General features: G+C 47.9%; 2 protein-coding genes across 19 annotated transcripts; both read right to left on the bottom strand.

Annotated features, from left to right (window-relative positions):
* Nucleotides 1-26,066, bottom strand: LOC148221323 (nucleolar pre-ribosomal-associated protein 1-like). Of its 16 annotated transcripts, none has more exons than XM_088178442.1 (7): nucleotides 25,702-26,066; nucleotides 4,311-4,417; nucleotides 4,101-4,217; nucleotides 3,324-3,462; nucleotides 2,419-2,612; nucleotides 2,086-2,190; nucleotides 1,359-1,720 (listed from the first exon to the last, which is right to left on the bottom strand). In XM_088178442.1, the coding sequence occupies exons 2-5, from the start codon at nucleotides 4,314-4,316 to the stop codon at nucleotides 2,479-2,481; spliced, it is 396 nt and encodes a 131-aa protein (XP_088034568.1). In that variant the 5' UTR covers nucleotides 4,317-4,417; nucleotides 25,702-26,066; the 3' UTR covers nucleotides 1,359-1,720; nucleotides 2,086-2,190; nucleotides 2,419-2,478. The 16 variants fall into 16 exon arrangements, 11 of the variants coding, with proteins under 11 accessions (XP_088034562.1, XP_088034561.1, XP_088034568.1 ...); XM_088178440.1 differs by lacking the exon at nucleotides 25,702-26,066 and adding an exon at nucleotides 6,303-6,645; XM_088178436.1 differs by lacking the exon at nucleotides 25,702-26,066 and adding an exon at nucleotides 1-1,226 and having other exon boundaries at nucleotides 1,602-1,720; nucleotides 4,101-6,617.
* Nucleotides 19,452-26,499, bottom strand: LOC148221322 (nucleolar pre-ribosomal-associated protein 1-like). Of its 3 annotated transcripts, none has more exons than XM_088178445.1 (5): nucleotides 26,282-26,499; nucleotides 23,700-23,805; nucleotides 23,490-23,606; nucleotides 21,815-22,851; nucleotides 19,452-21,586 (listed from the first exon to the last, which is right to left on the bottom strand). In XM_088178445.1, the coding sequence occupies exons 2-4, from the start codon at nucleotides 23,703-23,705 to the stop codon at nucleotides 22,702-22,704; spliced, it is 273 nt and encodes a 90-aa protein (XP_088034571.1). In that variant the 5' UTR covers nucleotides 23,706-23,805; nucleotides 26,282-26,499; the 3' UTR covers nucleotides 19,452-21,586; nucleotides 21,815-22,701. The 3 variants fall into 3 exon arrangements, with proteins under 3 accessions (XP_088034571.1, XP_088034569.1, XP_088034570.1); XM_088178443.1 differs by lacking the exon at nucleotides 26,282-26,499 and adding an exon at nucleotides 24,368-25,695; XM_088178444.1 differs by lacking the exon at nucleotides 26,282-26,499 and adding an exon at nucleotides 24,709-25,695.
* Between the last annotated feature and the right edge of the window lie 1,156 nt (nucleotides 26,500-27,655).

Genomic DNA, 27,655 nt, shown 5'->3' with positions numbered 1-27,655 from the left:
TGGGAGAAAAAAACCTCTTTATTTAACAAGCAAGACACTCCCCAGCACAGGGAAAAAAGACAACACCAGCTGACAAAAAACTCTTTCACCGTTCTGAAGGGATGACGAGTTCAGTCTCTCTGGCGAGTGGTCGCCCAGTTATCAGTCTCTGGCGCTTGGGAATGGCTGCTGCAGGTGACAGAGTGTAGACTCCCGGTGTTTCTTGGGGTTTCCCAGGTCCCCGTCCGGAACAGGTTCAGATGGTATCCAGGAGAGGGAGGGGACGGGGTGGAAGAGAAAACAGTCCAGGGAAAAAGTTGGACTGCCTAGCTGAACTAACTAATAAGAAAAAAGCAAGGGCAAAGCGAAGGAAAGAAAAAAGCAAGGGCAAAGCGAAGGAAAGAAAAAGAGGCAGAAGCGAGCAAGCAGGCAAGCAAGCAGGCAAGCAAGCAAGCAAGCAAGCAGGCAAGCAAGCAAACCGAGCTAAAACCTCTCCTAAAACCTCTCCTAAACATAGACCATGGGGGAGGTGAGCCGGCTGATAACAAGACAAAACAAAGCTTCACTCTCAGACTCAGTCCTGGAAGCACAGGACATAATACCAAACATAATCAGGACACATGATTGGAGATAGAAACACCATAACATCACCCTAGGACAGACAGTGACCGGGACACAAGGATCCCACGGGAAACAACGGCACAGGGAGCACCACAGAGGCACAGAGAAGGACGGAGAAAAGACAGAGAGTGCCAAACACACAGCAAGGACTGAGGGGTACCATGACAAAGAGGGAACCCAGGAGCCAGAGAGGAAGCGAGCACAGCCCGTGCGGGGCGGGCAAAGACGGGCAAGGAGCAGCACAGGCACGGAGACAGAGAGGCACGGCCAGCAGGACAGAGGCTCACCAGGAGAGGGGCACAGGAAGGGAGGAGCACCGGGCAGCGCTCCTTTAGGACAAGAATATTCACACACACAAGCAATTCTCTCATTTGCACCTCATTTTTATTTCACACCCCCCCCCCCCCCCCCCCCAATAAAAAATTCAGCTCATAGCACAGGCAGCTCTGGCTTTTCCCTGCACAGTATTTCTACTAAGGACCTGGGCACAGCACGCGGTCGCGAGTCACCTGAATCAATCCTGATTTACATTTCAAAGCTTCTCCTTCTGGCACTGCACCTTCTCAGACCCGGGCTGCCATGTTCCACTCCCCTCATGGCCACATTCAAGAACAACTGTTGCCATTCTGCAGAGAATTCCCAATATGACTCACATATTATCAGTGGGCAGAAAACTCTTTGGGCTTCAGTTCCACCTCTCACCTGTTCCACGTGGAGGGAGGACAGGCATTTGTCACACATCACAGCAGCAGTGATGGATCAAGGCTTTTTTTTTTTTTTTTTTTTTTTTGATTGAATAAAAGGGTAAGAAAAAACAAACCAGGTCTCATACAAATGTCTTGAAACACCATTAAAGCTTTTTAAACCCAAGGAGACCATCGTGATTCCCGACTTCAGTCTTCTATCCATACTGGTTTTGGCATCATGAAATCAATCAGAGTCTTTTAAGAAATACTAAATCATCATGACTAAACCCCGGGCGCCTGGTCATTTGCACTTACAGCCCCTTGTAGGAAGCTCTCCAGCCTTTTTTTCCCATCCTACGTTGGACAGAGGATGGCTGTGAACCGCACGCCTCCGCACAAACAGTCCTGCCGGTTCCTCAAAAAGTTTAAAATGCCTGTGATAAAAATGATAGAAAGTAATACTGCCTCTCAGACTGTGCAAGAAATGGGAAGTTGGACTTTCAATGTCCCACTGAGAGATGCCGAATAAAAGCTTCCCCATGAGCTCGCACAGAGTAGTAACTTTTCTTGGACGAAACTAAACTAAGATTTTTTTTTTTGACCAAACAAGATAGGTCTGTATGAGAACAGCTCAGGAGGCTTTCAGGGCTCGCAGTGATGCTGGCAGAGCACAGAACGTTAAAGATGAAGTCTTAACTCCCTGAATTAATGCCCTGTGGTAGCCAAATCTTTTTGCAAAGACACATAAGACTTGCTTCTCCTTGTTTCCGAGTTCCCAAGCCGTCCTGTAATTCCTCACCTGCACTAGTGCAGACCAATCTGCCGTGGGCAAGGAACAGATCCGGCTCCTGAGCTCCAAGCCACGTGTCCCCGATGGAAACCCAAGTCAGGAATACAAAAACACCTGTGGAAGAAAGACGAGAGAAAAATCAGAAGACACAGATATTCTTCTATTCCCACACAGAAATACTGAGCCAAGCTGTTTACCTCTGGGACTCTGTTTTCAAACAGCTCCCCAGCTCTGTTCCTACATGGAAAACGTGGAGTGGCGTTGCCCATGCAAAGCCAATGAGCCTCCTCACAAGAAGGAACAAACCAGTTTCCTGCTAAATCAGACACCTGGAAATCTCACCTGTCACATGCTGTCATGGACCAGCAAGAGGGATCAGCATCCAGGCCCACGTGGACTTGTTCATTCCTGGCTTCTAATGCAGCAGGGACAACAGCACTGAAGGGAAATGATCACGTCTTCATTTAAAGAGAACCCAACTTCTTCATCAAAGCCATCACTGTCCTCGATCAGGACATCCACCATATCCAGGACATCTAATAAGTGAAGAAAAACATCAAAGCAAGAATCCAGACTAACAGGAAAAACAACAGACGTAGAATGCAACACTCCAGGAATACAAGGCATCTTTTTCATTCTTTTTAATTAAAAAAAAATAATAAAAAATAAAAAAAAGTATGAAAGCCACATTTGTCACACAATACAACGTTAAGTGCAACCCCTAAATTACAGCTGAACCTTCACTCTGCCTTTCAATGCTGCTGTCCAGCACGGAGCAGCTGCGGCTGCTCCTGGATCCCTGGATGTGTCCAAAGCCAGGCTGGACACTGGGGCTTGGAGCAGCCCGGGCTACTGAAAGGTGTCCCTGTTCATTGCAGGGCTGGAACTGGATGAGATTTAAGGAGCCTTGCCAGCCAAACCACTCTGGGATTCCATGACTCTGTCAACAGTCCCAGGCAGAAGGGCTAGATTTCCATTTGAGTTCAAAAACGCTGCTGCAAGAGCATGAAGAGAGATTTCAAATACCGTTCAAGTGGCACAGCCACGGCAGAAATTACTTTCAGAGGTAAAGCGGCAACTTGGCAATTCCACTTCGACTTCTGATACCAAGAACACGTGGAGAGCTGAATCCTGGAGGGCCCTTACTTAACAGGATTGCCAGAGTTATCCATCCCCAGTTTGCTGATTAGGGCTAGAAAGTGTATCCCCAAGTCATGGAGTTGGGATGTTGACAGGTTACCACATACCATCAATGTGAGAGACGGGGATGCTGATGTTATCAGAGTCCTGTTTAAACAGAGCCACCTGGAGCGTGCTGGCTGCCTGAACCAGGTCTGCTGCCTTGTCAGTGTAGGGACAGGGGTTGGTCACCAGCTTCAGCAGGATCTGTCAGCAAAGGTGGGGAGAAAGGTAAGTGCACCTGCTGGCTGGCAAGTGCAGGGGAACCACACGGTACTGAGAACGACCACGTGCTGAAAGCTGGGCAGCTTTTATGAGGACAACTTCCATAGCACTTCTGCAGGATTCTGTCTACAGTTCCTGCTCTACAGGCCACACTGATGGAAAAACAAAAACCCACCACAACTTGGCACCTAGACTGCGACCACACACCGAGTACCTGGGCAGACCACAGTGGAGGCAGAGCACTGGGCATTCAACATCCTGAAGAGTAAACAGCAAGTGTCACCTTTCCTTGTCAAGGACCACCATCTACTGAGCTCTGATAATGTTGGCACCTAAAGAGGAGATCAAAGCTACCCACACCTACACCACTCTACCCTTACACCGACAATGCTGTAATAACAGCTGATCTTTTTGGATTTCATTTTCCTACAAATCATTTGGCTGCCCTCCCACTGAACACAAGAAGGATGCCACCTCCGTATAAAGAATCCCAAACAAGGCTTTTCTCAGAATTCATTCGCTGGTCTTTGACAGGTTTCTCAACAATAGCAACAAGACCTCCAGTTTCCACTAACACTATTCTTTGCATTTTTTTATCCAGCTGATTTGAACACCGTTACCTTTTCCAAAAACTGAATCACTGCTTCCTTCTGGTCTTCTTTTGTATTATCCAAGTGCTCCAGCCAAATTGAAAGCTCCTTCCACGTGTACTCAAACGCTCCACTGTCACGTAAAACCTGTCCAGGAAACAAAGGAGAAGGTGTGTAAATAAACCTCAAAACACCTAAAATACAAAACCCCGAGGGATGCAGATCTTTTTCTATAGTTACCTTCATGCTTCCTTCTTTTAGGAACGAAAAGAAGAGCAGGTTGATGAGGAGTCGTATCTGCCGCTCTCCTCACCCTCAGTTCAAGAGGCTCACTAGGGGGACTTCAGCTGCATAGTGGACAATAAAAATCCTACTTCTGTAATTTCTGGAAAGCAGGTTATACTGCTTTCAGAGGGCCGTACAGCTTTCTATCATCACAGGCAGTTAAAAAAAAAAAAAGCACCTTCAAAATAGCCTGTAGGGGAGTTTTAGAAAACTACCGATGAAACAGAGGAAAATCATTGCTAAATTAAACCTGAATCAGGCTACTTGTACTTAAAGCAATCAGGCAGACGGATGAACAGTCACATAAATGAGCAGTGGGCTGTGACCACAGCAAGGTCCAGAGAGAAGTGCAAGTTGCTGGGGGTGGTGAGGAAGACCAACAAGTCCCACACCCTAGAGACAGGCTTTGACGTGCCTAGAAACTTCCCCCCGCTTTCCTGCTCTCCAAATTCAGGCTCTGACTGCGAGCACCCAAACTCGGTGACCCCGAGCTCCAGCTCTACAAGCAAGAAAGGAGGAGGGAGAAGAGGAAGGAATCCGAGTGACACCATGGTTCAGCTCCCTCCCCCCTAAGGCCCAGCAAGAGAGGAAACCTTGCCCAGCTTCCCGACCCTGGCACCTACGTTGGACGACTGCAATTACACAGGATGAATCTGTGCCTTTGCTCCTCTCCACACATCAAATACAAGGAAGCCATCACAACTCATTTGTTCTACAGTTACTCCGTGTACAACACCAGCAGCTCTAAAAATAACTGCTGCTCACATCAGTCTGACAGGGGAATTCATTTAAAGCAAGAAAACATGAAGGAAAAAGGATTCATTATAATATAAGCGACTATTTTTGGCAGGGTCTGGAAACAGAAATGCACCTGCAGCTCTCACAAAACCGGGCAGGAACAGAATGTGAAATCCAAAAACGAGCCTTCAGTTACATGGCACTGTGCAGAAAAGTAAGTCCTTACCATCTATTCTTAGCAGCCTTTCTGCTGACGGAACTGCCCCAACTTCCCTGTTCCTGCTTTCCCTTCAGAGAAAATGCAAAGGACTGAAGTGGAAAGTGGACACAGGAACAAGTCAAGCAGTCCATGTTCCCACCTGGCAAAAGAATCCAAAACCATCAGAAAAACGGCACATTTTGAGCAGCTTTCGGTTGAGACATTCATTGCTGGGAGACCAAGTGAACCTGCCTTTAATCCCTTGCAAGGATCAAGGACAACTAAACCCGAATTCAGTCACTGTAACTGGATTTTTTTCTTGGCAGGACAGTCTGCTTGCATTTATTCCTTATTCCTAGGGGTAAATCTCTACCCCTCCTTAGGTAACTAAAGGATGTCCTCTTTGAATAAGGTGCTAAAAACAGCAGCCTCTGGTGTCTGGTGGACTTCGAGCTGACCAGCTTTTTCTCAAAAGTCAAATAACTAATTTAAATATGCGGAGGGGGATGCTAATTTTCAAGACAAAAAGTCCTCCTTGCATCAAAGCTGGGATCAGACAATAACAGAGAGGACTACTCTGCAGGGCCAGAGGAAACCGGAGAAGACTTATGAAAGGCTAGAGTGCTGAAGTACAGATTAAAGAAACGCTGATAAAAAGTAAAAATCCAAAGTAATATCTTCTTGATCAATGTCAAGACCTTTGCAGGCACCAACTGCACTGATTTATTACAGTATCAGAATTCATTCAGCCTCGGGGGGGTGCGTAAACACGACAGACATTTTCTTTGCTCTTTCATCAACTGCTGCAGTGAAGTCCGTTCACAGCATTGATTTCTGTCAAATATTTCGTTACTAGCCGGTTATCTGACAGCAAATTTCAACAAGAGTCACAGGAAAGGAGACTGGTGACCACACAATCCTGCAGCAAAGGCAACTGCTTCAAGAAAAAATCGTACAATCCTGAAATTTCAGGCCAGTGAATATCCTGATATTTCAATTCCAAAGCTTACCTTAATGGTCTCGAGCTCCGGGGCTTGGAGGGGGGGTCGGTTCGGAAGGGCCGCCTCCGGAGGAGGGGATCCCGGGGGGAGTCAGGGGCCCGGGGAGGGGGGCGAGGCGGAGGGAGAGGAAAAAGGGGAAGATGAGGAGGAGGAAGAAGGGGGAGAGGGTTTGAGACGAGGGGAAGCCCAAATCCGTGCTGTGTGCGGAGCTCCGACAGCACGCTGCAGCCCGCAGCTCAGTGTGAGCACGGGGCAGAGGAGGCGATTTCTGGGCATTCAATCACCCTGAGGCGGGCCCGGCACCGCCCCTGCAGCACCGTCCCCAGCACAGCTCGGTACCGCTCCGGGATCACCCGGCCCCGCCCCCGGTGCCGCCTGGGACCACTGGGGACCGCCCCTAAAGCACCGCCCCGGCCCCGCCCGGTCCCGTCCCCGGGACCTCCGTGCCCCGCCTCGCCAAGCCCCGGCTCCGCCCCGAGCCTGCCCGGGCTGCGCCGGGACCATCGCTGGCGGCCCCGCCCCTCTCCCCCGGGCCGAAGCGGGCTGAAGGAGATGTCCGCACGATTGGAAACGCCGCCGAAAATCGCACCCGTGGGATCGGTGTCGGCGTCGTGCGCAGGCATCCCACTAGAGCGAGCGGGCTCCTTGCTGTGCCACCCTCCTTTTGCAGCCAGAGTTAGAAGGTCGGGGGCGCGACACCCGAGCCGCCATCTTGGGAGAGGCAGGCGCGCAGTACCGCGCTCTGCCCACAAGGTGGCGCTTGGGAGACAGGCAAGGGATGGAATCAAGGAGTGTCCCAATCCTTGAGGAAATCCCCCGGAATGAACGCCCCAAAAAAACCCCGACCAGAACTGACAAACCTCCTGCCTCTGTATGAGTGCAAAGGGTGTGCAAGGAGTGTGCAAATAGTGTGCATTAGCAATCGATCGGCAGGCATGAGCAATCGATCGCCGATCTAATCGATCGGCAGGCATTGGCAATCGTTCGCCGATCTAATCGATCGGCAGGCGCGATCAATCGATCGCCGATCTAATCGATCCGCAGGCGCGATCAATCGATCGCCGATCTAATCGATCCGCAGGCATTGGCAATCGATCGCCGAGCTAATCGATCGGCAGGCATTAGCAATCGATCGCCGATCTAATCGATCGGCAGGCATTAGCAATCGATCGCCGATCGAATCGATCGGCAGGCGCGATCAATCGATCGCCGATCTAATCGATCGGCAGGCATTAGCAATCGAACGCCGATCGAATCGATCGGCAGGCGCGATCAATCGATCGCCGATCTAATCGATCGGCAGGCATTAGCAATCGATCGCCGATCTAATCGATCGGCAGGCATTAGCAATCGATCGCCGATCTAATCGATCGGCAGGCGCGATCAATCGATCGCCGATATAATCGATCGGCAGGCATTAGCAATCGATCGCCGATCTAATCGATCGGCAGGCGCGATCAATCGATCGCCGATCTAATCGATCGGCAGGCATTAGCAATCGAACGCCGATATAATCGATCGGTAGTCGTGATCAATCGATCGCCGATCTAATCCATAGGCACGCATTAGCTATCGATCGCCGATCTGATTTTTCCCGCCATTTTTCATGGATTTTTTCCCCCATTTCTTACTGATTTTTCCCCAATTTTTCATGCATTTTTTCCCGCAATTTTCGTGGATTTTTTCCCATATTTTCCCCATTTCTCACTGATTTTTTTCCCCCATTTCTCAATGATTTGTTTCCCCAATTTATCAAAGATTTTTTTTCCCCATTTCACCATGATGTTTCCCCCATTTCTCACTGATTTTTTTCCCCCATTTCTCACTGATTTTTTCCCCCCATTTTTCCATGGATATTTCCCGATTTTCCCCCCCATTGCTCACTGATTTTTGCCCCCATTTCTCTCTGAATTTTCCCCCCATTTTCCATTCATTTTTCCCCCCATTAATCACTGATTTTTTTCCCCATTTATCACTGATATTTGCCCCCATTTCTCTCTGAATTTTTCCTTCCATTTTTCATGCATTTTTCCACCCATTAATCACTGATTTTCTCCCCATTTATCACTGATTATTGCCCCCATTTTTCACTTATTTTTTCCCCACAGCATCGGCCACCACAGCACGAGCGACAACAGCTCGCTCTGTTCCCGCCATTGCCCATGGATTGTTTCCCTGTTTTCCATGGATTTTTTCCCCATTTCTCACTGATTCCCCCCCCCCCCCATTTCTCACTGAATATTCCCCCATTTTTCATCGACTTTTCCCCCATTTCTCACTGATTTTTTCCCCATTTCTCAATTATTTTTTCCCCCACTTTTCCCCGTTTCTCACTGATTTATACCCCCATTTTTCATGGATTTTTTTTCCCCCATTTCTCACTGATTTTTTTTCCCATTTTTCAAAGATTCCCCCCCCGTTTTTCACTGATTTTTCTCCATTTCTCACTGATTTTCCCACCATTTTTCATGTGGTTTTTTTCCATTTCTCACTGATGTTTTACCCCATTCTTATTACCATTCTCATAGCTCTATTTTATATTTATACATATTCTTATATTTGCATTATTTCTGTTATACACTAGATTTTTCATAGATATTTGCTACTTATATTTCATTATATTTTACATGTATACCAATCTATTTCTATTCTTTATATTTTATTTTTATATTAGCTATAAAAACCGTGCCTCTACCCAAATAAAAAGCATTTAAACATTCCTTTTAGACTATATTTAGCTATTTTTTATGGTTCTGTTTTTCATGCATTCTACACCCACCCCTCCCTCTCAATGTTCTGGCACCCAGCATGACCCCCCCCCCCCCCCATGCCCGACTCACCTGCTCCTCCAGCGCAGCCCGGCTCCCTTTCCCAGGGACCTTGGGGTGCCCCAAACCACGTCGGAGCCCCCAGTCTCCACACCCTCCCCCTCCGTAGGGAACGGGAATGGGATGGGGAGCACACAGGACAAGAAAGGAACACAAAAGACACACTGGACAGAGAGAAGAAAAGGGCTGGAAGCTGGATATGAGGATGAAAGTGGAGCAGCAACAAACCTCAGGACTCTTGACTAGAGAGTGTGGCTGCTGAACGTCTCAAAAAAAACCCCCAGCTCCAACACAACATGCTGTGCTCACGGCTCGGCCTGGGACTCATCAGTGAACATCTCTCTCTTGCCAGGGCCATAAAGCCCCCGAGAAAACACGAGGTGAGGTTGATGTGCTCCGGCTTTGCTCCTGCTCAGCCCTAACCCCCAGCCCCTGCTGCCAGTGAGCATCCTGATCTCTGAACCTCTTCTCAGCTTGTTTGTACGCTTCCAAATTCCTTCCTCTTTCTTCAAGCTTCATCTGTTTCCTGGCATTGGGAGAATGACAAGTGTTTAGCACAGCGCAATGAATACAACAGTCTCATTTTCAGAAGACACAACTGAACGAGAACCGACAGCAGCACTGCTTCGAGACAATCTGGGCACACGTTTCCCTTCCAGCAATCTGAGTATTCTTTTGTGTCACGCCTGAAATTCTGAAAATGGTTTTTTGAGAAAAATTATCCATAACTAGAAAACAATCCAACCAAATAAATAGAACCCCTAGGATATAATAACAGCCCATATACTACAACACTCCAATTCTAATATTAATAAGAAAACAGAAATTAGCTACACAGCATTACCTCAAACAAACACTACATACTGGCAAGAATCAAAGCCACCACAAAATAATTCAAAAACTACCCTATGCCTTATGCTACAGGCTAGAACGCCATCGGCAAACCTTATCAAGGTATCCTTTAAAAACAACGCCCCACCAAAAACAAAAACAACACAAAACGCCATTCAAGAACTCCCTTATCAACACCTGAATGAAAAAACATGGCATTAGATAAATAGACCATAGCCCTTATCATACACCATCTACAAACAAAATAAAGCTATACCATACATCCTCGAAAACCACCTTCAAAGCACGACATTAGAAAAAAAAACTTTCCAGAATTAAAAGCTGTATCTAACAAAAGCCGTCTGATAAAATTAACAACCAAGCCCCCACCATCAGAGCTGCCCCTACTAAACTCCCCATCGTACATATGAAAAATCAGTTTTAAAAACCTACTTCAATTCATTCTGCCTCAAATACAAAACCATCCAGAAAGTTACCTTCACTCAAAAACAAAAGCGCACGTAGTAAATAACATTAAAAAATAAATCAGCACACTACACACCACAAGCATAAAATATTGAATTAAAACCAAAAATACCCCTAGTCATTAAAGAGCCCAGCCGCAAGCTATATTTAACTATAACTTCGTGCAAACGTACACATATCATTAAAATAGATTTCTTTCAGAATACAACTGATGATCTAAAATAGTAAAATGTCCGAGAACGATATTATAATAGGATATCCTCGATCATCCTCCCGCAAATTCTCTCCACTGTATTGTCCGACACACACCAGAAAAAAAATCCAGTTTTTACTTTTTTCAGCTAACTTCTCATTTATTAGCTGAGAGGAATGTTGAATTTGTCTTTACAAATGAGCTGTGGATCAGCCTGTAGATAAGGCTAGCACTGAGAGATAAAAGAAACAATGGGATGGATTCCACTGATTGATGAATGGAAAGAGATAGTTGCCTTGACAAACAAACTGCGGGGCTGCTGATAAATGAAATTGGATATCGAAAGATGAAAGAAGCAACGGGGGGAAACTATGAATTCTATAAGAATTAAAAATTAAAAGGGAGGGTTATACATTAGAGGGGAATTTCAGGTATCAGGCGTTCCGGGAAGTCTGTGCCTCTCAAGTACCTCAGCCAATGGGAAAAGAGAGAGGGAAATGCGGCCGGGAAAATAGGATAAAAAGGAGGCTGCGTCCTCCAAAAATTTGAGAGATCCCAGGGGAATGTCCCATGGCCTCTCCCTTTATTCGAATAAAGCAAAAAGGACTCCTCTGTTTCCTTTTTGGACATAAACCGCTGGTGTTTGTGGATTAATTTTCCTGACATTTAGCAACATATTGTTTAAAAAAAAAAAAAAAAAAAAAAAAAAGATCCAGAAGAGGGCAACATTGACAGCCATTCCAAGACAGGATGAACAAATGCTTTCACATTGACAGAGGATGCTGCGATGTTCTGAGAACAGAAGATAGAATAAAATAAAGGAAGGTGATGTTACAAGACAGAAAAGGGTAAAATAAAAGGAGTACCTGAGACTGGGGGGCGGGGGGGAAGAAAATGGGGAAATATTAATTGCTACACACTAGGTACAAATGCTTTTTACAAGTAATTTATGAGAAGCAAGCTAAAAGCGTCTTACTGCTGCTAGTGATATCATGCTCCAAGCTCTGCTAATAATTCCTATTTCTAGCAATAGTTAAATTGAACTCACTACATTCCAACTATTTTTCTGCTTGTTTAGATGGCAGATCCGTTTGGAACACACCTTAGTATAGCAAATTCTATGCCCAGGTAGGGACCTCTCCGTTCTTCCATAAAACATTTTCTTCTGCATTATGGCAAGCCTTTGTTTTAGCTTGACAGCTTTCTTGAAACTTAAATTTACGCATGTATCCAAAGACATTTGCAATTCCAGAAATTGGTAGGCACATAATATGGAAAGTAAATAACATTCTCGAGAGGGAGTTGCTTTGTTACTGAGGGGATGAAAAGCAAGGCTAGAGCTAGTAGAACTACCCAAGAAATTGGACTTAACGCAGCTTTTACAAGGCTCAAAGTAGCCATACCGAGATGTTTGAGCTAAAAGCCCCAGTTACCAGACTTACAGGCCTAATAGTTATCACCACACCACATTCCCTGGTTGCAGTATTTTTAACAGCAGTGCAGAACGCTACTGAAAATTATTTTTAGGTTGAATTGTTCTCTCCCCTCACTGCCTGTGTAGCTGTTAGAGGCTTCCAGGAGGCTGGGGAAGCAGACTGCTGGTTTCACTTCCAGACACGTCACTTCCATGGTCTGCTGGAGGGCACTTTGAAGCCCGTGTCCTTTTCTTGCTCTATTGTATCTGACAACTTTCCTCCCCCACGTCTGTTTTTTAGCGGGCAGCATTTTTGGAGGGCCAGTCAAAGACCTCAGGCTCCGAGAGAATTCGTCTGCTTTGCTCTGTTTATGTGTGCAACAGATGGGAGCAGCAACTAAGTCAAGTAGTAACTTCTGAGCTGCCCAGTTATCAGTAAACCAAAATATTCTTTTGTGACTCTCGCCAGACGAACATATCATCCTATCCGAGTCACACACTGCCCCTCTGGCATTTTCCAGTCAGACAAAGAATTCCTGGCCCCTTGCATGAACCTCAGCTCTCCACCTTGTTCCAGAAAGAGTTCTAGATCCAAGGCCCAGTGAGCCAGCTACCCTTTGCTGCCCTGAGCAGTATGGAAACAGCCAAGCCCCAGCCCTGCAGCCCTGCCTAACTCGCCTTTGCCTCCCAAACCTGAACCTTTTCCTTGGCTGTGGCATCCTCACTCATGCAATCCTGAAGACAAAAATCTGATTTGGCAGGTGAGGCCGTTTCTAACGCAAAAGCTTCACCAAGGTTTCTCTTCCAACTTCAGCCTTAAACAGTCCTGTCCTCCTCAGACAGCCCCCACCTCCAGCCTTTAGCTGTAAATACTTACTGGTTTATAGCTAATGCTTGCCACCCCTCAAAATTAAGTCTTTTGATATGCATTTACATCCCTCCCTAACCATGTCCTCATCACCCTTCCCAAACTCAGCCTCATCTCCAGGCCTAGAACCTCTCCCTAGGTGAGGGACTGTCCTCGGGTAGGAGTGCTGACAGACCTGTGCATGAGCCCAGCTGCAGAGCCCGTGCTAATCCCAGCCCAGCTCTAGCCTTTAAACCCACTGGGGCTTTGGTACTGGAGGCCCAGTTACAGTAACCCCTGTGGCCGTTCCGCTTCCAGGCCATCTGTGAGTTGTGATCCCCCACCCTACACCACTTTGGTGAGAAATGCATTCCTTTCTTACAATAAAGTTTTCATTTTATGTCTAAATTCAAGCATTCCGAGAAAACGTGTAGCAATTATATCAAGACAGACATGACAGGCACCAACATTAGTCTTTCATTACACACTTTTCATGCCTTCTCTCCACAGATTTCTTTGAGGCAACTCTGACTCCTTTTCTCACAGGCAGCTCCACACAGCACCGACTCCTCCTCTCCTCTGTACGACTGGCTAAACCCCAGCCTGTCCCTTCCCCAGCCACCTGAGCCTGTCTGTCCCACACACAGCATCCTCTCACCTTGTCCATCCCTTGCACGGCCACGTGTCCCTTCCTCCTCGCAGCACAGCCAGCAGGCTCCAGCCCACACTGCAGCAGGCTCTGCACCTCCAGCTGGAGCTGTGCTTAGTGAAACTGGCAGCCAGCTGACCCACGCTTTTATAACAACCAGCCTCACTGGGCAGGCAAGGCTGTTTCCACTCCTTGCTAGTCAGTACAGCTGTAACTCGTTGGCAACTAGTGCCTTCTGCACTATCCTTACAAACTATTCTCCTACAGAAATGGACCGGAATTCCGCGGGGATTTTCCGGGGATTCCGGGGGGATTTTCTCGGGAATTCCGGGGGGATTTTGTCGGGGATTCCGGGGGGATTTTATCGGGGATTCCGGGGGGATTTTATCGGGGATTCCGGGGGGATTTTGTCGGGGATTCCGGGGGGATATTCCCGGGGATTCCGGGGGGATTTTATCGGGGATTCTGGGCATATTTTCTCGGGGATTCCTGGGGGATTTTCCAAGGGATTCCATGGGGATTATCCAGGGGATTCCAGGGGGATTTTATCGGGGAGTCCGGGGGGATTTTCCAGGGGATTCCTGGGGGATTTTCCCGGGGATTCCGGGGGGATTTTCACGGGGATTCTGGGGGGATTTTCACGGGGATTCCGGGGCGATTTTCTCAGGGAATTCCGGGGGATTTTCTCGGGAATTCCGGGAGGATTTTCAGGAGTATTCCGGGGGGATTTTCCCGAGTATTCCGGGGGGATTTTTTCGGGGAGTCCGGGGGGATTTTCATGGGGATTCCGGGGTATTTTCTCCTGGATTCCGGGGAATTTTCCGTGGATTCCTGGGGGATTTTGCCGAGTATTTCGGGAGAATTTTCTCCGGGATTCCGGGGTGATTTTCCCGGGAAATTCCGGGGGATTTTCTCGGGGATTCCCGGGGGATTTTCCCGAGTATTCCGGGGGATTTTTTCGGGGAGTCCGGAGGGATTTTCCCGGGGATTCCAGGGGGATTTTACGAGGAATTCCGGGGGATTTTCCCGGGGATTCCGGGGGGATATTCCAGGGGAATTCCGGGGGATTATCCCGGGGATTCCGGGGGGATTTTCTCGGCGATACCGGGGGGATATTCTCGGGGATTCCGGGATGATTTTCCCGGGGAATTCCAGGGGATTATTCCGGCGATTCCGGGGGGATTTTCTCGGCGATACCGGGGGGATTTTCTCGGGGATGCCGGGGGGATTATGCCGGGGAATTCTAGGGGATTTTCTCGGGGATTCCGGGGGGATTTTCCCGGGAATTCCGGGGGGATTTTCCAGGGGATTTCGTGGGGATTATGCCTGGGAGTCTGGGGCTATTTTCGCAGGGATTCCGGGGGGATTTTCTGGGGGATTCCGGGGGGATTTTCTGGGGGATTCCGGGGGGATTTTATCGGGGATTCCGGGGGGATTTTATCGGGGATTCCGGGGGGATTTTATCGGGGATTCCGGGGGGATTTTTCCCGGGAAATCCGGGGGGATTTTCCCCGCGATTCCAGGGGGATTTTCCAGGGGATTCCGGGCATATTTTCTCGGGGATTCCTGGGGGATTTTCCAAGGGATTCCATGGGGATTATCCAGGGGCTTCCAGGGGGATTTTATCGGGGATTCCTGGGGGATTTTCCAGGGGATTCCGGGGGGATTTTCCCGGGGATTCCGGGGGGATTTTCACTGGGATTCCGGGGCGATTTTCTCAGGGAATTCCGGGGGATTTTCTCGGGAATTCCGGGAGGATTTTCAGGAGTATTCCGGGGGGATTTTCCCGAGTATTCCGGGGGGATTTTTTCGGGGATTCCGGGGGATTTTCTCGGGGATTCCGGAGGGATTTTCCCAGGGAATTCCTGGAAGAATTTCTCGGGTTTTCCGGGGCGATTTTCCCGGGGAATCCGGGGGGATTTTCTCGGGGATTCCGGGGGGATTTTGCCGAGTATTCCGGGGGGATTTTCACGTGGATTCCGGGGGGATTTTCTCGAGGATTTCGGGAGGATTTTCCCGGAGATACCGGGTGGATTTTCTCGGGGATTCCGGGAGGATTTTCCCGAGTATTCCGGGGGGATATTCTCGGGGATTCCGGGGGGATTTTCCCGAGTATTTCGGGGGGGTTTTCTCGGGGATTCCGTGGGGATTTCCCCGGGGATTCCGGGGGGATTTTCCCGAGTATTCCGGGAGGATTTTGTCGGGGATTCCCGGGGGATTTTCCCGGGGAATTCCGGGGGGATTTTCTCGGGGATTCCGGGGGGATTTTCCCGGGGATTCCGGGGGGATTTTCCGGGGAATCTGGGGGGATTTTCTCGGGGATTCCGGGGGAATCTTCCAGGGGATTCGGGGCGGATTTTCTCGGGGATTCCGGGGAGATTATCCCGGGGATTTCGGGGAGATTTTCTGGGGGATTCCTGGGGGATTTTCTCGGGGATAGCGGACGGATTATCACGGGGATTCCGGGATGAGTTTCTCGGGGAATTCAGGGGGATTTTCCCGGGGAATTCCGGGGGATTTTCTCGGGGATTCCGGGGGGATTTTCCCGGGGATTCCCGGGGATTTTCTCTCGGATTTTTTTCCCCAATTTTTCAAGCATTTTTTCCCGCAATTTTCGTGGATTTTTCCCAAATTTTCCCCATTTCTCACTGATTTTTTTCCCCATTTCTCAATGATTTTTGCCCCAATTTATCAAAGATTTTTTTCCCCATTTCTCACTGATGTTTTTCCCCATTTTCCCCCCATTTCTCACTGATTTTTATCCCCCATTTTTCAGTGATTTTTCCCCATTTCTCTCTGATTTTTTCCCCATTTCACCATGATGTTTTCCCCATTTCTCACTGATTTTTCCGTTGATTTTTCATGGATTTTTCCACCCATTTTTCGTGGATTTTTTTCCCCATTTTTCCCCATTTCTCACTGATTTTTTCCCCCATTTATCACTCCTTTTTCCCCATTTTTCCCCATTTCTCACTGATTTTTTCCGCCATTTTTCATGGATGTTTCCCCCAATTTTCATGGATATTTCCTGATTTTCCCCCCCATTTCTCACTGATATTTGCCCCCATTTCTCTCTGAATTATTCCCCCCATTTTTCATGCATTTTCCCGCCCATTAATCACTGATTTTTTCCCCATTTCTCACCGACTTTTCCCCCCATTTCTCACTGATTTTTATCCCCCACTTCTGACTGATTTTTCCCAATTTTTCGTTGATCTTTTTCCCCATTCCTCACCGATTTTTCCCCCATTTCTCTCTGATTTTTCCATCATTTTTCATGGTTTTTCCCCCCCATTTCTCACTGATTTTACCCCATTTCTCACTGATTTTTTTTATGTTTGTATTTCTATTTCTATTTATGTTTATATTTATATTTATTGTTATTGTCTTGCATGTTTATGTTTATATTTATATCTATGCAGGTTAACGTTTGTGCATGGTTATGTCTATGTTTATGTTTATGCAAATTTATTTTTATGCCGGCGAACGCGGGCAGGCGTTTTATGTAAACGCCTAGCCGCCGGGGTCCTAGAGAGGCCGCCATCTTGAGTGTGTCCGCACTCTCAAAATGGCGCCTCGGGCGGCACCCCGGCTGACCTGCCAAAAATGGCGGCAGAAAGGGCGGGAAAAAATCAGGACCCCGGTGTGTAGGCATAAGATGCCTGATTACATCGCCGACGCCGATCCGCTCGCCGACAATTTTCCCGGATGTTTCAGAGCGTGCCGACAACGGCCGCGCAGTCCGCGGTGCCGCGGGCGTGAGGGCGCCGGCGGGCGCGGGCAGGCGTTTTATGTAAACGCCTATCCTCCGGGGTCCTAGAGAGGCCGCCATCTTGAGTGTGTCCGCACTCTCAAAATGGCGGCTCGGGCAGCACCCTGCCTGACCTTCCCAAAATGGCGGCAGAAAGGGCGGGAAAAAATCAGGACCCCGGTGTGTAGGCATAAGATGCCTGATTACATCGCCGACGCCGATCCGCTCGCCGACAATTTTCCCGGACGTTTCAGAGCGTGCCGACAACGGCCGCGCGGTCCGCGGTGCCGCGGGCGTGAGGGCGCCGGCAGGCGCGGGCAGGCGTTTTACGTAGACGCCTATCCGCCGGGGTCCTAGAGAGGCCGCCATCTTGAGTGCTGCCGCAGGGCTGGGTCCCGGCCCGCGGGCCCTTCCGCCATCCTGAGAGGGGCACCGTGCAGTACCCGCCTGTGTCCACACGGCGGCAGCACTGCCGCCCAACTCAGCCCGGCACTGCCGCCCTGTCAGGGACAGACAGAGAAGGGAGAGAGTTCCAAGCACCAGAGTCCCCACCCGTCATAAAATCCTCTCAATGAACGCCCCAAAAAAACCCCGACCCAAACTAAAAATGCCCTGCCTCTGACCAAATGAAAAAAAAAAACCTTTTATATATATAAATCATCTATTTTTTAATATTTAATTTCTAGTCATAATCTAGACATATTTCATATATTCAATTTAATTGCTATTCTATTTATCATATATACAATATTCTTTTATTATTCATTATATACATAGATTTATATTACTAATGTTATTTCTATTTTATCTATATCCATCTATATTTGTAGGTTCATAGTTTTTAATATTATTTCTTTAAAAGCTCTGCCTCTAACCAAATAGAAACAAAAAACTCCATTATTTTAAATTCTATTTGAATATATTTTTCTATTTAGTTTTCATATTTATATCTGTAGATTTATATGTCTATATTGTGTATTCTATATTTATATACTATTTAATGTAGTTTTTACTAGTATATTAATATACTAGATGCTATTTACATTCTATTATAACATACTATTTAATATAACATATTAAAATCGATAAATTATTTATATTACATACTACATACATGTATTTTATATTTATATTTATTTCTATAGATTTATACTTACATATATATATGCATATATAGTTATAATAATTTTATGTCAGTATCTATTTTTGCATATTTGTATATTTTTGCCTATATTATTTATATTATTTATTAAAAACCCTCCTCTAACCAAATAAAAAACAATAAAACATTCCTTTTAAAGTCTAAATATTTATATATTTCTATTTTCATAACAAAATATAATGTAATGTAATATATTTATATATTGGTTTCTTATATTTGCTTATATATTTTTATTCTTTATCTTTTCTATTTACAGTATCTATAAAAAAACCCTACCTCTATCCAAACACAAACCAATAAAACATTCCTTTTAGACTATATTTAGCTGGTTTTTAAGGTTCTGTTTTTCATGCATTCTACACCCACCCCTCCCTCTCAATGTTCTGGCACCCACCATGACCCCCCCCATGCCCGACTCACCTGCTCCTCCAGCGCAGCCCGGCTCCCTCTCCCAGGGACCTTGGGGTGCCCCAAACCACGTCGGAGCCCCCCTCAGCCTTTTTTCCTCACCCCAAAGAAGGCACAGAACGACTCCAACTGCCCTGGACAGCAGCAGGGCACTTGACTGCAACCCCTCCCATGTGTCCATCCCACAGAAAGTGACTCTGCTGACACCAGAAAAGGGAGGGCAACCCCCACAAGGGCTGAAGTTCCTCCCCAGCCCTGCAGACACAGGGGACAAGGGGCAGAAAGGAGGAGGGGCAGCAGAGAGGACAAGGGAAGAAAATCAACATCAAGGTGCACGATGAAATGGAACCCCCCCTAAAAAAAAAAAAGAAGAAGAAAAATGAAAACGAAAAATAACCAAAAAACGAAAAGAAACCCCTGGCATGCTGGATGGGCAGCACAAGAGGGAGGGATTAAAAATGAACAGGGACAGTGTCCTGGTTTTGGGCAAATTTGGGGGAAAACCTCCAGAAGGAGCCCCCAGACAGCAAACCCCACGACTCCTCCCCCCCACCCCACCGGGTTCGGGAAGAATTTCCTCGGAGAAGAGTGGGAGAAAAAAACCTCTTTATTTAACAAGCAAGACACTCCCCAGCACAGGGAAAAAAGACAACGCCAGCTGACAAAAAACTCTTTCACCGTTCTGAAGGGATGACGAGTTCAGTCTCTCTGGCGAGTGGTCGCCCAGTTATCAGTCTCTGGCGCTTGGGAATGGCTGCTGCAGGTGACAGAGTGTAGACTCCCGGTGTTTCTTGGGGTTTCCCAGGTCCCCGTCCGGAACAGGTTCAGATGGTATCCAGGAGAGGGAGGGGACGGGGTGGAAGAGAAAACAGTCCAGGGAAAAAGTTGGACTGCCTAGCTGAACTAACTAATGAGAAAAAAGCAAGGGCAAAGCGAAGGAAAGAAAAAGAGGCAGAAGCAAGCAAGCAGGCAAGCAAGCAGGCAAGCAGGCAAGCAGGCAAGCAGGCAAGCAAGCAAACCGAGCTAAAACCTCTCCTAAACATAGACCATGGGGGAGGTGAGCCGGCTGATAACAAGACAAAACAAAGCTTCACTCTCAGACTCAGTCCTGGAAGCACAGGACATAATACCAAACATAATCAGGACACATGATTGGAGATAGAAACACCATAACATCACCCTAGGACAGACAGTGACCGGGACACAAGGATCCCACGGGAAACAACGGCACAGGGAGCACCACAGACGCACAGAGAAGGACGGAGAAAAGACAGAGAGTGCCAAACACACAGCAAGGACTGAGGGGTACCATGACAAAGAGGGAACCCAGGAGCCAGAGAGGAAGCGAGCACAGCCCGTGCGGGGCGGGCAAAGACGGGCAAGGAGCAGCACAGGCACGGAGACAGAGAGGCACGGCCAGCAGGACAGAGGCTCACCAGGAGAGGGGCACAGGAAGGGAGGAGCACCGGGCAGCGCTCCTTTAGGACAAGAATATTCACACACACAAGCAATTCCCTCATTTGCACCTCATTCTTATTTCACACCCCCCCCCCCCCCCCCCAATAAAAAATTCAGCTCATAGCACAGGCAGCTCTGGCTTTTCCCTGCACAGTATTTCTACCAAGGCCCTGGGCACAGCACACGGTCGCGAGTCACCTGAATCAATCCTGATTTACATTTCAAAGCTTCTCCTTCTGGCACTGCACCTTCTCAGACCCGGGCTGCCATGTTCCACTCCCCTCATGGCCACATTCAAGAACAACTGTTGCCATTCTGCAGAGAATTCCCAATACGGCTCACGTATTATCAGTGGGCAGAAAACTCTTTGGGCTTCAGTTCCACCTCTCACCTGTTCCACGTGGAGGGAGGACAGGCATTTGTCACACATCACAGCAGCAGTGATGGATCAAGGTTTTTTTTTTTTTGATTGAATAAAAGGGTAAGAAAAAACAAACCAGGTCTCATACAAATGTCTTGAAACACCATTAAAGCTTTTTAAACCCAAGGAGACCATCGTGATTCCTGACTTCAGTCTTCTATCCATACTGGTTTTGGCATCATGAAATCAATCAGAGTCTTTAAAGAAATACTAAATCATCATGACTAAACCCCGGGCTCCTGGTCATTTGCACTTACAGCCCCTTGTAGGAAGCTCTCCAGCCTTTTTTTCCCATCCTACGTTGGACAGAGGATGGCTGTGAACCGCACGCCTCCGCACAAACAGTCCTGCCGGTTCCTCAAAAAGTTTAAAATGCCTGTGATAAAAATGATAGAAAGTAATACTGCCTCTCAGACTGTGCAAGAAATGGGAAGTTGGACTTTCAATGTCCCACTGAGAGATGCCAAATAAAAGCTTCCCCATGAGCTCGCACAGAGTAGTAACATTTCTTGGACGAAACTAAACTAAGATTTTTTTTTTGACCAAACAAGATAGGTCTGTATGAGAACAGCTCAGGAGGCTTTCAGGGCTCGCAGTGATGCTGGCAGAGCACAGAACGTTAAAGATGAAGTCTTAACTCCCTGAATTAATGCCCTGTGGTAGCCAAATCTTTTTGCAAAGACACATAAGACTTGCTTCTCCTTGTTTCCGAGTTCCCAAGCCGTCCTGTAATTCGTCACCTGCACTAGTGCAGACCAATCTGCCGTGGGCAAGGAACAGATCCGGCTCCTGAGCTCCAAGCCACGTGTCCCCGATGGAAACCCAAGTCAGGAATACAAAAACACCTGTGGAAGAAAGACGAGAGAAAAATCAGAAGACACAGATATTCTTCTATTCCCACACAGAAATACCGAGCCAAGCTGTTTACCTCTGGGACTCTGTTTTCAAACAGCTCCCCAGCTCTGTTCCTAGATGGAAAACGTGGAGTGGCTTTGCCCATGCAAAGCCAATGAGCCTCCTCACAAGAAGGAACAAACCAGTTTCCTGCTAAATCAGACACCTGGAAATCTCACCTGTCACATGCTGTCATGGACCAGCAAGAGGGATCAGCATCCAGGCCCACGTGGACTTGTTCATTCCTGGCTTCTAATGCAGCAGGGACAACAGCACTGAAGGGAAATGATCACGTCTTCATTTAAAGAGAACCCAACTTCTTCATCAAAGCCATCACTGTCCTCGAGCAGGACATCCACCATATCCAGGACATCTAATAAGTGAAGAAAAACATCAAAGCAAGAATCCAGACTAACAGGAAAAACAACAGACGTAGAATGCAACACTCCAGGAATACAAGGCATCTTTTTAATTCTTTTTAATTAAAAAAAAAATTTAAAAAAAAGGATGAAAGCCACATTTGTCACACAATACAACGTTAAGTGCAACCCCTAAATTACAGCTGAACCTTCACTCTGCCTTTCAATGCTGCTGTCCAGCACGGAGCAGCTGTGGCTGCTCCTGGATCCCTGGATGTGTCCAAAGCCAGGCTGGACACTGGGGCTTGGAGCAGCCCGGGCTACTGAAAGGTGTCCCTGTTCATGGCAGGGCTGGAACTGGATGAGATTTAAGGAGCCTTGCCGGCCAAACCATTCTGGGATTCCATGACTCTGTCAACAGTCCCAGGCAGAAGGGCTAGATTTCCATTTGAGTTCAAAAACGCTGCTGCAAGAGCATGAAGAGAGATTTCAAATACCGTTCAAGTGGCACAGCCACGGCAGAAATTACTTTCAGAGGTAAAGCGGCAACTTGGCAATTCCACTTCGACTTCTGATACCAAGAACACGTGGAGAGCTGAATCCTGGAGGGCCCTTACTTAACAGGATTGCCAGAGTTATCCATCCCCAGTTTGCTGATTAGGGCTAGAAAGTGTATCCCCAAGTCATGGAGTTGGGATGTTGACAGGTTACCACATACCATCAATGTGAGAGACGGGGATGCTGATGTTATCAGAGTCCTGTTTAAACAGAGCCACCTGGAGCGTGCTGGCTGCCTGAACCAGGTCTGCTGCCTTGTCAGTGTAGGGACAGGGGTTGGTCACCAGCTTCAGCAGGATCTGTCAGCAAAGGTGGGGAGAAAGGTAAGTGCACCTGCTGGCTGGCAAGTGCAGGGGAACCACACGGTACTGAGAACGACCACGTGCTGAAAGCTGGGCAGCTTTTATGAGGACAACTTCCATAGCACTTCTGCAGGATTCTGTCTACAGTTCCTGCTCTACAGGCCACACTGATGGAAAAACAAAAACCCACCACAACTTGGCACCTAGATTGCGACCACACACCGAGTACCTGGGCAGACCACAGCGGAGGCAAAGCACTGGGCATTCAACATCCTGAAGAGTAAACAGCAAGTGTCACCTTTCCTTGTCAAGGACCACCATCTACTGAGCTCTGATAATGTTGGCACCTAAAGAGGAGATCAAAGCTACCCACACCTACACCACTCTACCCTTACACCAACAATGCTGTAATAACAGCTGATCTTTTTGGATTTCATTTTCCTACAAATCATTTGGCTGCCCTCCCACTGAACACAAGAAGGATGCCACCTCCGTATAAAGAATCCCAAACAAGGCTTTTCTCAGAATTCATTCGCTGGTCTTTGACAGGTTTCTCAACAATAGCAACAAGACCTCCAGTTTCCACTAACACTATTCTTTGCATTTTTTTATCCAGCTGATTTGAACACCGTTACCTTTTCCAAAAACTGAATCACTGCTTCCTTCTGGTCTTCTTTTGTATTATCCAAGTGCTCCAGCCGAATTGAAAGCTCCTTCCACGTGTACTCAAAAGCTCCACTGTCACGTAAAACCTGTCCAGGAAACAAAGGAGGAGGTGTGTAAATAAACCTCAAAACACCTAAAATACAAAACCCCGAGGGATGCAGATCTTTTTCTATAGTTACCTTCATGCTTCCTTCTTTTAGGAACGAAAAGAAGAGCAGGTTGATGAGGAGTCGTATCTGCCGCTCTCCTCACCCTCAGTTCAAGAGGCTCATTGGGGGACTTCAGCTGCATAGTGGACAATAAAAATCCTACTTCTGTAATTTTTGGAAAGCAGGTTATACTGCTTTCAGAGGGCCGTACAGCTTTCTATCATCACAGGCAGTTAAAAAAAAAAAAAAAGCACCTTCAAAATAGCCTGTAGGGGAGTTTTAGAAAACTACCGACGAAACAAAGGAAAATCATTGCTAAATTAAACCTGAATCAGGCTACTTGTACTTAAAGCAATCAGGCAGACGGATGAACAGTCACATAAATGAGCAGTGGGCTGTGACCACAGCAAGGTCCAGAGAGACGTGCAAGTTGCTGGGGGTGGTGAGGAAGACCAACAAGTCCCACACCCTAGAGACAGGCTTTGACGTGCCTAGAAACTTCCCCCCGCTTTCCTGCTCTCCAAATTCAGGCCCTGACTGCGAGCACCCAAACTCGGTGACCCCGAGCTCCAGCTCTACAAGCAAGAAAGGAGGAGGGAGAAGAGGAAGGAATCCGAGTGACACCAGGGTTCAGCTCCCTCCCCCTAAGGCCCAGCAAGAGAGGAAACCTTGCCCAGCTTCCCGACCCTGGCACCTACGTTGGACGACTGCAATTACACAGGATGAATCTGTGCCTTTGCTCCTCTCCACACATCAAATACAAGGAAGCCATCACAACTCATTTGTTCTACAGTTACTCCGTGTACAACACCAGCAGCTCCAAAAATAACTGCTGCTCACATCAATCTGACAGGGGAATTCATTTAAAGCAAGAAAACATGAAGGAAAAAGGATTCATTATAATATAAGCGACTATTTTTGGCAGGGTCTGGAAACAGAAATGCACCTGCAGCTCTCACAAAACCGGGCAGGAACAGAATGTGAAATCCAAAAACGAGCCTTCAGTTACATGGCACTGTGCAGAAAAGTAAGTCCTTACCATCTATTCTTAGCAGCCTTTCTGCTGACGGAACTGCCCCAACTTCCCTGTTCCTGCTTTCCCTTCAGAGAAAATGCAAAGGACTGAAGTGGAAAGTGGACACAGGAACAAGTCAAGCAGTCCATGTTCCCACCTGGCAAAAGAATCCAAAACCATCAGAAAAACGGCACATTTTGAGCAGCTTTCGGTTGAGACATTCATTGCTGGGAGACCAAGTGAACCTGCCTTTAATCCCTTGCAAGGATCAAGGGCAACTAAACCCGAATTCAGTCACTGTAACTGGATTTTTTTCTTGGCAGGACAGTCTGCTTGCATTTATTCCTTATTCCTAGGGGTAAATCTCTACCCCTACTTAGGTAACTAAAGGATGTCCTCTTTGAATAAGGTGCTAAAAACAGCAGCCTCTGGTGTCTGGTGGACTTCGAGCTGACCAGCTTTTTCTCAGAAGTCAAATAACTAATTTAAATATGCAGAGGGGGATGCTAATTTTCAAGACAAAAAGTCCTCCTTGCATCAAAGCTGGGATCAGACAATAACAGAGAGGACTACTCTGCAGGGCCAGAGGAAACCGGAGAAGACTTATGAAAGGCTAGAGTGCTGAAGTACAGATTAAAGAAACGCTGATAAAAAGTAAAAATCCAAAGCAATATCTTCTTGATCAATGTCAAGACCTTTGCAGGCACCAACTGCACTGATTTATTACAGTATCAGAATTCATTCAGCCTCGGGGGGGTGCGTAAACACGACAGACATTTTCTTTGCTCTTTCATCAACTGCTGCAGTGAAGTCCGTTCACAGCACTGATTTCTGTCAAATATTTCGTTACTAGCCGGTTATCTGACAGCAAATTTCAACAAGAGTCACAGGAAAGGAGACTGGTGACCACACAATCCTGCAGCAAAGGTAACTGCTTCAAGAAAAAATCGTACAATCCTGAAATTTCAGGCCAGTGGGATAGAGTGAATATCCTGATATTTCAATTCAAAAGCTTACCTTAATGGTCTCGGGCTCCGGGGCTTGGAGGGGGGGTCGGTTCGGAAGGGCCGCCTCCGGAGGAGGGGATCCCGGGGGGAGCCAGGGGCCCGGGGAGGGGGGCGAGGCGGAGGGAGAGGAAAAAGAGGAAGATGAGGAGGAGGAAGAAGGGGGAGAGGGTTTGAGAGGAGGGGAAGCCCAAATCCGTGCTGTGTGCGGAGCTCCGACAGCACGCTGCAGCCCGCAGCTCAGTGTGAGCACGGGGCAGAGGAGGCGATTTCTGGGCATTCAATCACCCTGAGGCGGGCCCGGCACCGCCCCTGCAGCACCGTCCCCAGCACAGCTCGGTACCGCTCCGGGATCACCCGGCCCCGGCCCCGGTGCCGCCTGGGACCACTGGGGAGCGCCCCTAAAGCACCGCCCCGGCCCCGCCCGGTCCCGTCCCCGGGAGCTCCGTGCCCCGCCTCGCCAAGCCCCGGCTCCGCCCCGAGCCTGCCCGGGCTGCGCCGGGACCATCGCTGGCGGCCCCGCCCCTCTTCCCCGGGCCGAAGCGGGCTGAAGGAGATGTCCACACGATTGGAAACGCCGCCGAAAATCGCACCCGTGGGATCGGTGTCGGCGTCGTGCGCAGGCATCCCACTAGAGCGAGCGGGCTCCTTGCTGTGCCACCCTCCTTTTGCAGCCAGAGTTAGAAGGTCGGGGAGCGACACCCGAGCCGCCATCTTGGGAGAGGCAGGCGCGCAGTACCGCGCTCTGCCCACAGGGTGGCGCTTGGGAGACAGGCAAGGGATGGAATCAAGGAGTGTCCCAATCCTTGAGGAAATCCCCCGGAATGAACGCCCCAAAAATCCCCGACCAGAACTGAGAAACCTCCTGCCTCTGTATGAGTGCAAAGGGTGTGCAAGGAGTGTGCAAATAGTGTGCATTAGCAATCGATCGGCAGGCATTGGCAATCGACCGCCGATCTAATCGATCGGCAGGCATTGGCAATCGAGCGCCGATATAATCGATCGGCAGGCGCGATCAATCGATCGCCGATCTAATCGATCGGCAGGCATTAGCAATCGATCGCCGATCTAATCGATCGGCAGGCATTAGCAATCGATCGCCGATCTAATCGATCGGCAGGCGCGATCAATCGATCGCCGATCTAATCGATCGGCAGGCATTAGCAATCGATCGCCGATCTAATCGATCGGCAGGCATTAGCAATCGATCGCCGATCTAATAGATCGGCAGGCATTAGCAATCGATCGCCGATCTAATCGATCGGCAGGCATTAGCAATCGATCGCCGATCTAATCGATCGGCAGGCGCGATCAATCGATCGCCGATCTAATCGATCGGTAGTCGTGATCAATCGATCGCCGATCTAATCCATAGGCACGCATTAGCTATCGATCGCCGATCTGATTTTTCCCGCCATTTTTCATGGATTTTTTCCCCCATTTCTTACTGATTTTTCCCCAATTTTTCATGCATTTTTTCCCGCAATTTTCGTGGATTTTTTCCCATATTTTCCCCATTTCTCACTGATTTTTTCCCCCATTTCTCAATGATTTGTTTCCCCAATTTATCAAAGATTTTTTTTCCCCATTTCACCATGATGTTTCCCCCATTTCTCACTGATTTTTTCCCCCCATTTTTCCATGGATATTTCCCGATTTTCCCCCCCATTGCTCACTGATTTTTGCCCCCATTTCTCTCTGAATTTTCCCCCCATTTTCCATGCATTTTTACCCCCATTAATCACTGATTTTTTTCCCCATTTATCACTGATATTTGCCCCCATTTCTCTCTGAATTTTTCCTTCCATTTCTCATGCATTTTTCTGCCCATTAATCACTGATTTTCTCCCCATTTATCACTGATTATTGCCCCCATTTTTCACTTATTTTTTCCCCACAGCATCGGCCACCACAGCACGAGCGACAACAGCTCGCTCTGTTCCCGCCATTGCCCATGGATTGTTTCC

The sequence above is a fragment of the Sturnus vulgaris genome, chromosome 24, assembly GCF_052056855.1.
Source record: "Sturnus vulgaris isolate bStuVul1 chromosome 24, bStuVul1.hap1, whole genome shotgun sequence".
NCBI lineage: Eukaryota > Metazoa > Chordata > Aves > Passeriformes > Sturnidae > Sturnus > Sturnus vulgaris.
Note: the sequence above shows the minus strand (reverse complement) of the source record. Positions and strands in the feature narration are given on the sequence as shown.